The 12,556-nt window shown below is 39.1% G+C and overlaps 1 protein-coding gene across 1 annotated transcript in view; it reads right to left on the reverse strand.

The window, feature by feature from the left end:
- Positions 1–12,556, reverse strand: part of LOC150080099 (glucosaminyl-phosphatidylinositol-acyltransferase PIGW-like) — a 63,255-nt gene that overhangs the window by 11,374 nt on the left and 39,325 nt on the right. Inside the window, exon 5 of the mRNA XM_090381674.1 lies at positions 9,265–9,418. Within this exon, the coding sequence (XP_090237800.1) occupies positions 9,265–9,418 (154 nt within the window). The remainder of the gene's footprint in view (positions 1–9,264; positions 9,419–12,556) is intronic.

A 12,556-nucleotide genomic window follows, 5' to 3' on the forward strand; every position in this document is an offset into this window, starting at 1 on the left:
ACAAAGGGGTGGTCTTACCAAGAAAATCTTTAAGTCCTGCAAATTGCAGTGTCTGGAGAGTAGGCACCTGCAAGGTGATCTGATTGAGGTGTATAAGGCCTTGAATGGATTGAGCAAGCTGAATGCTGATGGGATTCTTCCTCTTGCTCAGATTAAGAAACTGAGGGGGCACAGTTTCAAATTGAGGAAAGACAATTGTAGAATAGATGTGCAGAAATTTGCCTTTAGCCAGCAGGTAGTTGATTGGTGGAACAGACTTGCATCTTTTGTTGTGGAAGTTGATAGCCTAAATAAATTTAAGGACAGGCATTTGGAACAAATGGAGGGGTGAAATGGGAGGGTTTTTTTTTTGGCTGATGCTATATAAGCTTGCTTTCTTGCATTGTATGCCAATGCTAATGCTAATTTACTGGCCCATTCTATTTCTCTGCACAACTGTTCATTATACTCATCAGAGTCATTAGGCCTATAACATACTCCTCTCTCATTTTCCCCTTCCCAGTGTTTATGTCACACCAAACAGACTGAACATTGCACTGTCCACCCGTGTCAACTGGATGCACTTCCTTAGATTTTATGTGTTTCTTAACTAACAACATAACTCCACCTCCCTTCCTAACCTGTCTGTCCTTTCTGTACACATTGTACTCCCCAAATTCGAATTCTGCACTGCTTATGTCTGTGTGACACCATGTCTCTGATATCCCAACAATATCTGCCTTTAATGTCTTGATCAGCACTTCAAATTCATCAATTTTATTTACTATACTTCTAGCATTACTGTACATTCAAGTATACATGCACTTGTTCTTACTCTTAGTTACCTAACACAGCCCATGTATTTAATTGTTCCATGATGACTCTCAGCAGCTCTTGAAGTCCCAAGCAACTTGCTCTCTAGGCTGCTGCTCATTACAATAATAGCAGTGCAAGAATCACTTTCACCCATGCATGCGGCTATCATTAATCTTTTAGTCTGTGAATTCCCCCAATCTAGCAGTTTTCCGACCCACCTAACACTGCCTCGATAACATCAGCAAATATTCTTGCACCCTTTCTATTTAAGTGTATCTCACCCTTGGAGAAGCAGTCTCTCCTGTTAGCAAGCACAGACCACGCTGAAAAATTTTTCCACCCCATGAGCATCTCTCCATGGCCAAATCAACTGATATGGCTCTCATCATATACTCCCTCCTATCGTGTCTGGGCAGAATTGCAGACACTTTCAAATTTAACCCTAACTCGCGACTGTTTTCCAGAATTGACCTGTACTTATTAAGTAAATCTGCAGATCTCTTACTCCTAAGGTCATTAGTGCCAACGTGTACAACAATATCACCTTTTGTGTCCTTAAAAGATGATATCTGCTCTACAACGTCATCAACTTTTGTCCCCTGGCAGACATACCCTGGTCCTGTTCCACCTATCCTTTTTAGCATTAGCATTAGTAGAGGCATTTGATGCAAGAAAGCAAGCTTATGCAGCATCAGCCAAAAAAAAAAAAAAAAAAAACCCACTTCCACTTCACCCCTCTGTTCGTTCAAAATACCTGTCCAGCTGAGCCTTAAACTTATTTAGGCTATCAACCTCCACCACAAGGGATGGAAGTCTGTTCCACCAACCAACCACCCGCTGGCTAAAGGCAAATTTCCGCACGTCTATCCTACATCTGTCTTTCCTCAATTTGAATTTATGCTTATGCCCTCTCAGGTGATTTTTCTGAGCTAGAGGAAGAATCCCATCAGCATTGAGCATGCTTAACCCATTCAAGGCTTTATACACCTCTATCAGATCACCTCGCTGGTGCCTAGTCTCCAGACACTGTAATTTGCAAAACTTAAGCCTTTCTTCGTAAGAGCACCCCTTTGTTCCATTCACTAATCTTGTTGCCCTTCTCTGTACTCGTTCCAGCAGCTCTACATCCTTCTTGAAATGAGGCCTCCAGACCTGTATACAGTACTCTAGGTGTGGCCTGACCATCGCCTTATACAATGGAATAATCACCTCCTTATCCCTGCTGGAAAAATTCCTGTATATCATTGACAATACTCCATGAGCTACTCTTGCAGCCCGTCTGCACTGCTCAGAGAACTTCATATCTGCCTGCACAACCACCCCCAAGTCCCTTTCATTCTCTACCACTGTCAGTGTAGTACCACAGAGTTGATATGTTGCTCTGGGGTTGCTGTTTCCCATGTATAGTACTTTACATTTGTCAATGTTAAACTTCATTTGCCACCTCTCAGCCCATCTGCTCAACCTTTCCAAATCCTGTTGCAGCAGCATAGTGTCAGTAGTGTCCTTGACAACCCTGCCAACCTTTGTATCGTCTGCAAACTTGGACATTAAGCCCGATATACCATCATCAATATCATTTATAAATACAGAAAACAATAATGGACCCAACACTGAGCCCTGAGGGACTCCACTAATAACATCAGTCCACGATGAGCAGTGTCCATTGATTACCACTCTCTGTCTTCTCCCCCTGAACCACCCCTTTATCCATAGCAGCAATTTGCCTCCAATGTCACACTGCTCCAATTTGTGTAGCAGTCTTCCATGTGCAACAGTATCAAAAGCCTTTCTAAGATCCAAGTATATAATATCAAAGTTATTCCCTGCATCCAGTTCTTTTGTGACTGCATCATAGTATCCAATCAAGTTGGTCAGGCAAGACTTCCCCTTAACAAAACCATGCTGTGTCTGAGCTATAACTGAAGTCTTGTCTAAATGATCCTGCAGTGCTTCTTTAACCAGTGCCTCCATTAATTTTCCTGGAACAGAAGTTAAGCTCACAGGTCTATAATTACTTGTGTCAGCCTTTGATCCTCCTTTGTGAATTGGGGTCACATTTGCACATTTCCAGTCTATGGGTACCTCCCTTGAGTCCAAGGAAGCTCTCATAATTATGGCTAAGGGTTTGCTTACTTCCTTTGCTGCCTCCTTTAATATAACTGGATAGATCCCATCCACCCCGGGTGCCTTTCTTGTGTTTATCTTCAACAGTTTCACCTCCACTTTACTCCCAGTTATTTCAAGATTCTGTAGCTTACTGCTAGAATTGAATACACCTCTGGCATTCCCCTCGCTGAATAACTCCTAATGTGTGAATGTTGATGCAAAATATTCATTTAGTTTGTTAGCTACCTGAGCAGGATCATCAACACTTGACCCATCAATATCAAGTGGACCAATCTGATTCATCCCCTTCCTTCTAGAGTTTACATAAGTAAAGAACTCTTTGCTGTTTTTCTTTGCATCCCTTGCCAAGGATTTCTCGTAATCTGCCTTCGCCTGCCTAACCTCCTTTGTAACTTGGTTGCATATCAACTTGTATCTATCATAGGCTTCTGTGTCATGTGTTAATTTGTATGTATCCCATGCATTTTTCTTCTCTGCCATATGCCTCATTAGTTCATCTGACATCCATTTTGGCCTAAACCTTGAACAATATTTCTTAGTTGGTATGTAAAGCCTAGTAGCTTCCAAGATAAGTTCTTTGAATGCTTCCCATTTTGAATTTGCTGTTGGTAACATCATCAGTTGGTCCCACTGTATAGAATTTAAATACTGTCTCAGTCCATCGTAGTCACCTTTACGGAAGCAATAACCCTTCCCTTTACCCCTAATGGTAGTTACCTCTTTGAGTAAATCCCACTTCAGCACACTGTGATCACTGCCACCTAGTGGTTCATTTATCTGCAGATTCTTAATGCATGAAGAATCACTGCTGATAATCAAATCAAGAATATTACTCCCTCTAGTTGCCTCCCGAACATGCTGATGTAGAAAACAATCATCCAATAAATCCACAAAAGTCCTGCTAGTGTGTGAGTAACCAGCTCCCAAATTCCAGTCAATATCTGGGAAATTAAAATCTCCCATTATAAGACACTCTGATTTACTGGCCCACTCTATTTCCCTGTACAGTTCCTTATTATACTCATCAGAGTCATTAGGCCTATAGCACACTCCTACTCTCAATTTTGATCTCCCAATGCTTATGTCACACCAAACTGACTCAACACTGCACTGTCCAGCGATGTCGACTGGCTTCACTTCCTTGGTTTTTATGTGTTTCTTAACTAATAGCATAACCCCTCCCCCCTTCCTATCCTGTCTGTCCTTTCTGTAGACGTACTCCCCAAATTGCAGTTCTGCATCCCCTATATCTGTGTGACACCACGTCTCTGATATCCCAACAATATCTGCCTTCGATGTTTTGAGCAATACCTCAAATTCATCAAATTTATTTACTAAACTCCTAGCATTGGTGTACACGCAAGTATACCTGCACCTGTTTCTATTCTTAGCTACCCTAACACAACCCATGTGTTTACTTGTACTGCAATGGCTCCCAGCATTCTCTGAAATACCATGCATCTTGTTTTTCAGGCTTCTGCTCATTCTAATAGAAGCAGTGCAAGAATCTCTTTCACCTCTGCCAGTGGCTACTGTCAATCTATTGGTCTTTGTCTCCCCCCAAGCTAGCAGTTTTCCGACCCACCTAACACTGCCTCGATAGCATCAGCAAATATTCTTGCACCCTTTCTATTTAAGTGTATCCCATCCCTGTAGAAGCAATCTCTCCTGTTAACAAGTACAGTACAGGCTGAAAAAAATTCTACCCCTTGAGCCTTGCACAATCTTTCCAGGGCTGAATTGATCGACAAGGCTCTCATCATATACTCCCTCCTATCGTGTCTGGGCAGAATTGCAGACACTTTCAAATTCAACCCTAATTCTCGGCTTTTGTTCAACAGTGACCTGTACTTGTTAAGTAATTCTGCCGGTCTCCTACTCTTAATATTATTAGTGCCAACGTCTACAACTATATCACCTTTTGTGCCCTTAAAAGATGATATTCGCTCTACAACGTCATCAATCTTTGCCCCTGGCAGACATACCCTGGTCCTGTTCCACCTATCTTTTTTACAAAGCATGTTCCCTGTTTCCCTGACAATAGAGTCACCAACAACTACTAGTTCCTTCGGGACCAGCGCATTCTGCCCTAGGGGTTGCCTCTGTGTCACGCGATGCCCAAGTGCAAGCTCTGGCGTTGATGTGGGCAGCTGAGAGCTTGATGGGCCCCTCAATTTAGTTTCTTCGAGGGCATCCACCCTGTCCTTCAAGCTCTCATATAGGCCCACAAGAACGCCAAGTTGTTGCCTGATATCGATACACTCCTTGCATCGCGCACACACAAAGACATCCCCCTTGGCAGTATCATGTCCCGTACCCAATTGCTCTGCAAACATCAAGCAAACAGTGCATTTTATAAGGCTGTGAGTCAGAGGACAACTGCCCCCCTCAGTTCTGCTCTGAGCCACAGCACTTCCATTAGCTTGAGCCTTTTGCTTTGCTGCTCTGGTCTGAGTCATGATTCTATTAATTTATTAATTAATTATGTTATGTTATTAATTATATTACGTTTGTAATCTAAGTCGTTATATGTATTTATTTAAATGTACAATTTAACTGCTAACGAAGTTCAACTAACGCTATCTAGTACGGTATATAACCTACGGTATATCTAGTACGGTATCACAATGGCGGGAAAATTACTAACGGTAACGGCAGTTACGAACACGTGGAAACCCTTACCGATACTTTTACAAGGCCGAGTAAAGAATAAATACACCAAATTAATCAAAAAATCACAAAATAATGTTATACTACTAAATTTAAATCAAAAGTTTTAGAAAAACAATAATTTCAAATCAATAAATAAGAAAAATCCACTTAGCGGCTTTGAACACGACCGTCACTAGTAGCCTCGTCAGCAGACTCCTTGTTGTCTATCCTTTATTTTTGTACAATATATTCCCCATCTCCCTGACAAGTCACCAACAATAACTAGTTCCTGTGGGACCAGCGCATTCTGCCTTGGAGATCGCCTCTGTGTTGACTGATGCACAGGAATGAGCTCTGGCATTGAATTGGGCAGCTGAGAGCTTGATGGCACTCATATTAATTTCTTTGAGGGCATTTACCCTACATCTCAAACTCTCATAGATGCTCATCAGAATGCTGAGTTGGCACCTAATTTCTTCACAGCTTGTTGGGGACTCAAATATCTCATTATCTGTCAAGTAAGACATCCCCAATTTGGGTCCCAGATAAGAACAGTAGTGTACAGCACTCTAGTTGAAAGTGATCTAGTTTTACTGGGAGACACTATTATCAGGGAAATAGATAATAACTTTTGTAATAAAGATAGGTGGACCAGAACCAGGGTGTGTTTGCCAGGAGAGGCAATTGATGATGTTACCAACAGATTGTAAGATTTTAAGAGGGGGGAGTAAAAAGAGCATTACTATTCATGTGGGAACTAACAATATTAAACAAATGCAACCTGATCATTTGTTGAATAAATATACATAAAGGTGGTTTTAAGAGCACAGTTGGTAACTACACACTGCAGTGTTCTCCCCAGGACGTATTGAATGGGCGCACCGCCCAGCTAAAATTTAAGCAATTCTCGCAGTATCATATAGTACTGCTCACTGATATCGATCAATATTAATTCGAACATACTATGCGATCGAGATCAATGTGACAGGAGTATATAACATTAAATTATGCAATTAATTTTTGCTCTCAATTGCTTATGTCACATTTATAAATAACAGAAAATTTTATAATACTGCTAAGTATTACACTTCCCTATCCAGCTACTTCATATGCCACTTGGCTCACAAAATTTTCTGGGGAGAACCACTGGACTGGTTAGTCTTACTCGGTGATAATCAAAATCTTAGAAGAATGATTAAGAGTGCAATCTGGGGACATTTAGCATCAGTATTAGTAGAGGCATATGTGCAAAAAAGCAAGCTTATACAGCATCAGCCAAAAAAAAAAAAAAAAAAAAAAAAACTTCCCATTTCACCCATCCATTCACTCCAAATGTTTGTCTAGTTCTGCCTTGAATTTATTTAAGCTATCAACTTCCACAACAACAGATGGAAATCTGTTCCAGCAATCAACTGCCTGCTGGCTAAAGGCAAACTTCTGCACATCTATTCTACAAATGTCGTTCCTCAATTTGAATCTATTCCTCCCTCAAGGTTCTTAATCTGAGCGAGTGGAAGTATTCCATCAGCATTAAGCCTGCTCAAACCATTCAAAGCCTTGTACACCTCAATCAGATGCCTAGTCTCCAGACACTGCAATTTGCAAAAGTTAAGCCTTTCTTCATAAAAGCAACACTTTGTTCCATTCACCAATCTCATTGCCCTTCTCTGTACTCATTCCAGCAGCTCTACATCCTTCCTAAGATGAGGCCTCCAGACCTGTATACAATACTCAAGGTGTGGCTTGACTATTGCCTTATACAAGGGGACAATGACCTCCTTATCCCTGCTAGCAAAATTCATATCCATCTCATATTTCAATGGATGATATGCTTTCAGAGTGTACAAGATGTGCATTTCATAAAAGGTATAGCCTTCTAAAAGTATACCCACATAATGGTTTATTAACTCTCTGCCACTTGTTGTTACCTCATACATGACAAATTTAAAACTTTTTCTGTTATTTTTTTAAATCTGGAAATAAAATCAAATCTTCCCATGTTATATAATCATAATAATTTTATAAATGATTAAATAGGATCTTCTGTTTTTGTTTTGATATGCTATGAGTTAGGAGAAATAATTTTTTCTGTTTGGCATTTAACAGATGCTAGATGAACAGAAGCATTTATGATTTATGTTTCTTGTAGTTTAACTCCCACTCTCATGTGGTATCTGTAAGACACCACTGAGAGCAGTCTAATCTTACCAGAGTAGTTTTGATTTTGCTAGTTTTGATTTTGCTACTTGGGCCATATCGCACCTACCAAAGTATGTGAGGTTACATGTGATAATTGCTCTGTGAGCAATTAGAATTGATCATACATTTTAATTTGTTTAAGGTAGGAGAAAAATTTGGAGAGTTTTGCATAATTACCTATAAAGCTGCTGAGTGACAGAGGTTCTTGTAGGTTTGAGAGGGAGCTGAAAGTAGACTGTCAGGCACTGTTGAACAAAGCTACATTCAATGAGGATGTGGTTTACTGATAGTGGTTGCAAGCAGTGTGTGCACTGTGGAGGATCGTTTCCTGTGAACAGAAATAGATGAGCGAGATGGGTTTTGCTAGATTAGCAAAAATGAAATGTAAACAGCTGACAGAAACAAGGTGCCTGGTGAATGTTAAGTGAATATCTGTTTTTTAATTCAGGAAATTAGCATTAGCATTAGCATTAGTAGAGGCATTTGATGCAAGAAAGCAAGCTTATGCAGCATCAGCCAAAAAAAAAACCCACTTCCACTTCACCCCTCTGTTCGTTCAAAATACCTGTCCAGCTGAGCCTTAAACTTATTTAGGCTATCAACCTCCACCACAAGGGATGGAAGTCTGTTCCACCAACCAACCACCCGCTGGCTAAAGGCATAATTTTTTCTGTTTGGCATTTAACAGATGCTAGATGAACAGAAGCATTTATGATTTATGGATGACCTAATTCTCAGAAATACAACAAAATAATTCTTTTTTATTATTATTTGTTTCTCTCTTTTATTTTTTGTTTAATATTTAAATGAGTTTAGTAAATCATAATTAGTAGAACACTTTTTTTCGATTTAGTAAAAATGCTAAACATTTATTTTATGCAATTAAAAGGAAAAAAAGGTGTTTCACGGATTTGTGCATATTTGTTCCATTTAGGGTGGGAGTGATGAAGGATAAACAATTATCAAAACAATTGGATTGTCCTTAAAAGTACAAAATAGCCTTGTTTGGACTCCACTGATTTTTTCTGTTATTGTGGTTTTGCAAAATAGCATATTTCGAGATTTACCTACCAAATTCAAACCACATGGAATAAGATGCAAGCCTTGAAATATGTAGGTGAATACATATATATATTTCAGAATATTTAATTTAATTAATAAAATATCCTACAGATGCAGTGGTTTTCTCCTCAGACTGCACTTACAATATTTATAAAATAATATATACCAAGTAATCTGGGTATTTCTTGAACATAAAACATCAGCAGTTACACCTTTTATTTCCTGAACTTATGAAGAATGCATAAAGGATTTCTTCTTTGAGTTTCACATTCATCTTATACAAGATGACTGTAACTCTTATAGAACTTTCATGACTTATAATAGACAGCACAGAAAGAACATGAATACTAAGGGATTATCTCATTCTCAGAAGAATCATACATGATCCTCGTATTAATGTAAAAATTAGAATAGATGTTTGCTTACATGAGTTACTGCCAAGGTGAAAAAGAAGTTCCAGTGGATACCATATTCTGTAACATGCTCATGATAATTTGAAGCTTTGACTGTTACCAGCCTTCCTAGTCCTAATATTATCATTGGAATGGAAGATACTAGAGATTTCATGGTATATTTCCACCTGTAAAAAAATAATGCAAGTATATGCGAAAGCAATTCACATAAATTTAGAATATCTCCGAAATTCTGTAAAAAAAAAACACATAAAAAATAAATATTTATATTTATTAATTTAAAATTAAATGCTACTCAATGACCTGTGGATTATTTTGTGATAACTGAGAAGAAAGTGGAAAAGAAATTATTGAAGCTAAAAGTAAATGAGGCACCTGGGACTGATGAGATATATGCAATTATATTAAAAGCAGTAGCTGTTGTTATTTGGTTTTTAGGAGCATTAGCAACTAAGGCCATATTGCTCCGGGGATATGCGGTGGTCATTCCCTGACCTTTCCACATCCTCCGTATTTGGTGGTGACGGGCTCGAACCCCGGTCTAATCAAGAAGCATGTGCTACGCACTGCTGCTCCTTCCCACCTGGCTACGGAGGAGCCATTAAAAGCAGTAGCAGAAGAGATAAGTAAACTATTAGCTATAATTATGAGAGGATCCTTGGAGGCCCCTATGGACATGATATAGATGTGCACATGTGATGAACAAATTTCTTCCACGTTCAAAAAGGAGGATAAAAGGGAGAGATGAATAATAATGTGCCTGTAAGCTGACTTCTGTTCCAAGGACAATAATGGTGTCAACAGTTAAAGCAGTAATGCATGACCATCTAGACAGGAATGCAGTTATATGGCAGATGGATTTATTAAGAGGGTGATTTTATCTGACCAATCTAGTTGGATAATATGGAGTAACAAAGGAACTAGATGCAAAAATAATTTTGACATCATATACTTAAATTTCAGACAAGCTTTTGACACTGTTCTGCATAAAAAATTCCTGTACAAATTGGAGGGGTATGACATGAGGGGCAAGTTATGGATAAAGGAATGGTTGAGTTGGAGAAGACAGAGTAGTTATCAAAGGTGGACTTGCTGGACTAATGTTATTAGTGGAGGTCGGTGCTGAATCTATTGTTTTCAATATTTATTAATGATATTGATGAAAGCATATCTTAGTTGCAGTAATTAATGGTGGTTAATAACAGTAATCAGAGTATGCTATTGGAACAAGATCTGCAAAACTTGGGCAGATAGGGCAAGAAGTGGCAACTGGAGTTTAACATTGATAAATGCAAAGTAGCATTTATCAATGTTAAATGCTACTAATCGTTTAGTAGCATTTAATGTAGCAGTCTTCTTCTTCCAGTCACATAGCTCCCTGAGGAGCTGTTGTGGCCACCAACAAATTTCTCCAACTGTATCGATCGTGTGCTATACGAGCAGCATTGCAAAGTGTCATGGCGCCTCCGTAGCCAGGTGGGCAGGAGCAGCAGTGCGTAGTACATGCTCCTTGATTAGACCGGGGTTCGAGCCCATGACCACCAAATACGGAGAATGCGGAAATGTCAGGGAATGACCACCACATATCCCCGGAGCAATATGGCCTTAGTTGATAATGCTCCTAAAAACCAAATAATAACAATAACAATAGCAAAGTGTCATGCCCAGAAGTTCACTGATCCCATCCTTCCACCTAGTTGCAGGTCTTCCTCTGCACCTCTTCCCCTCTGTTTTTCCTTCCATTATATTCTTCAACAGAAAGTTTTCCCTTCTTACTATATGACCAAAAAACTTGAGTTTTCTTTTCTTGATGCTATGAAGAAGAATTTTAGGCCTGCTAATTTTATTCAATACCCACTCATTTGTTCTTCGATCCAAGTAAGCAATGTAGCAGTAATCCCAGAATAATATACGAACTTGTAGTACAACACTGAGAGTAGTGACGAACAAGGAAGAACTGGGAATAATTGTGCATTTCAAAGTTTCCTGAACAGTGCACACAGGCTGCCAAAACAGCTCATTTGGTTTTGTCAATGATATACAGGAATTTTGTCAACAGGGATAAGGAAGTAATTATCCTGTTGTATAAGGCAATGAGTAGGTCACATCTTGAATCTGGAAGCCTCGTTTTCAGAATGATGCAGTGTTGGAGCAGGTGCAGAGAAAAGCAATGGATTGGTAAGGGGAATGAAAGATACTAATAGAGTATCCTAATACTCTAAGATATCCTAATTAGCATACTCTGATGAGTGTTAATATTCAAATCTACAAATTGCAGCATTTGGAGACTAAACACCTGTGTCAAGATCTGACAGAGGTGTTTAAGGCTTCGAATGGATTAAGTAAGCTAAATGCTGATAGTATCCTTCCTCTTGCTCATACAACATATATCAGAGGATGTAAATTTAAATTGAGGAAGGATGATTGTAGGATAGATGTGCAGAAATTTGCCTTCATCTAGTGGGTAGACGATTGGAGAAAGCTTCCATCTAGTGTTGTGGAAGTGGGTAGTTTGAATAAATTTAAGGAAGAACTAGACAAATTCTTAGGGAGGGAGGTACAGGTGATGTGGAAGTGTATTTTTTTTTTGCAATGCTGTATAAGCTTGCTTTCTTGCATCATTTGCAACAATTGATACAAATAAAGAATAATTTCAACAAGTAACATACTGAGTGCTGCAATTTCGGGGGGCCATAACATATATGACCCCGAAATTGCAGCACTAAGAAGGAATGATTGAAAATGCATGCAAATCAACGAGTGCATGAGTTGTGCTGAAACATACAAATGACTAAAATACAGGGCTAATTGAGCAGAAGCTTTGGCTAATATAAAAACAAATGTAGAGATTGAGAGTTCAAAGCAACACATGTGCATGATGCAGTTAACATGCTTCGGTTTTGCAGGAACTGACTTCAGAATGTAAGGAGATATCAGCAAGTGAAAAAGGCAAATTATCGGACTTCAAGAGGCTGGATGGTCATTTCATCATGTAACAGAACATGTGGGCTGTGACAGTACAACAGTGCAGAGATTATTATTAGATATATAGTGCAAGGAATCTACAGGATTTGCTGCGCTTGCCAAAAAAAAAAAAAAAAAAAGAATTAAAAAAATACAAATTATGCACTTCCCTCCTCAGATAGGTAATTATCTATTTGACCTTAGAATTTATTCAAACAGTCAGCCTCAACTATCTCAATTTTATTCAGTCAGACTCAACTACCTGCAAAGGCAACTTGTTCCAACAACGAACAACTTGCTGGCTGAAAAAACTTTCTACAATCTAATCTAAATACAGGCAT

The sequence above is a fragment of the Mastigoproctus giganteus genome, chromosome 9, assembly GCF_048544385.1.
Source record: "Mastigoproctus giganteus isolate SK-2022 chromosome 9, ASM4854438v1, whole genome shotgun sequence".
In the NCBI taxonomy this organism is placed as follows: domain Eukaryota; kingdom Metazoa; phylum Arthropoda; class Arachnida; order Uropygi; family Thelyphonidae; genus Mastigoproctus; species Mastigoproctus giganteus.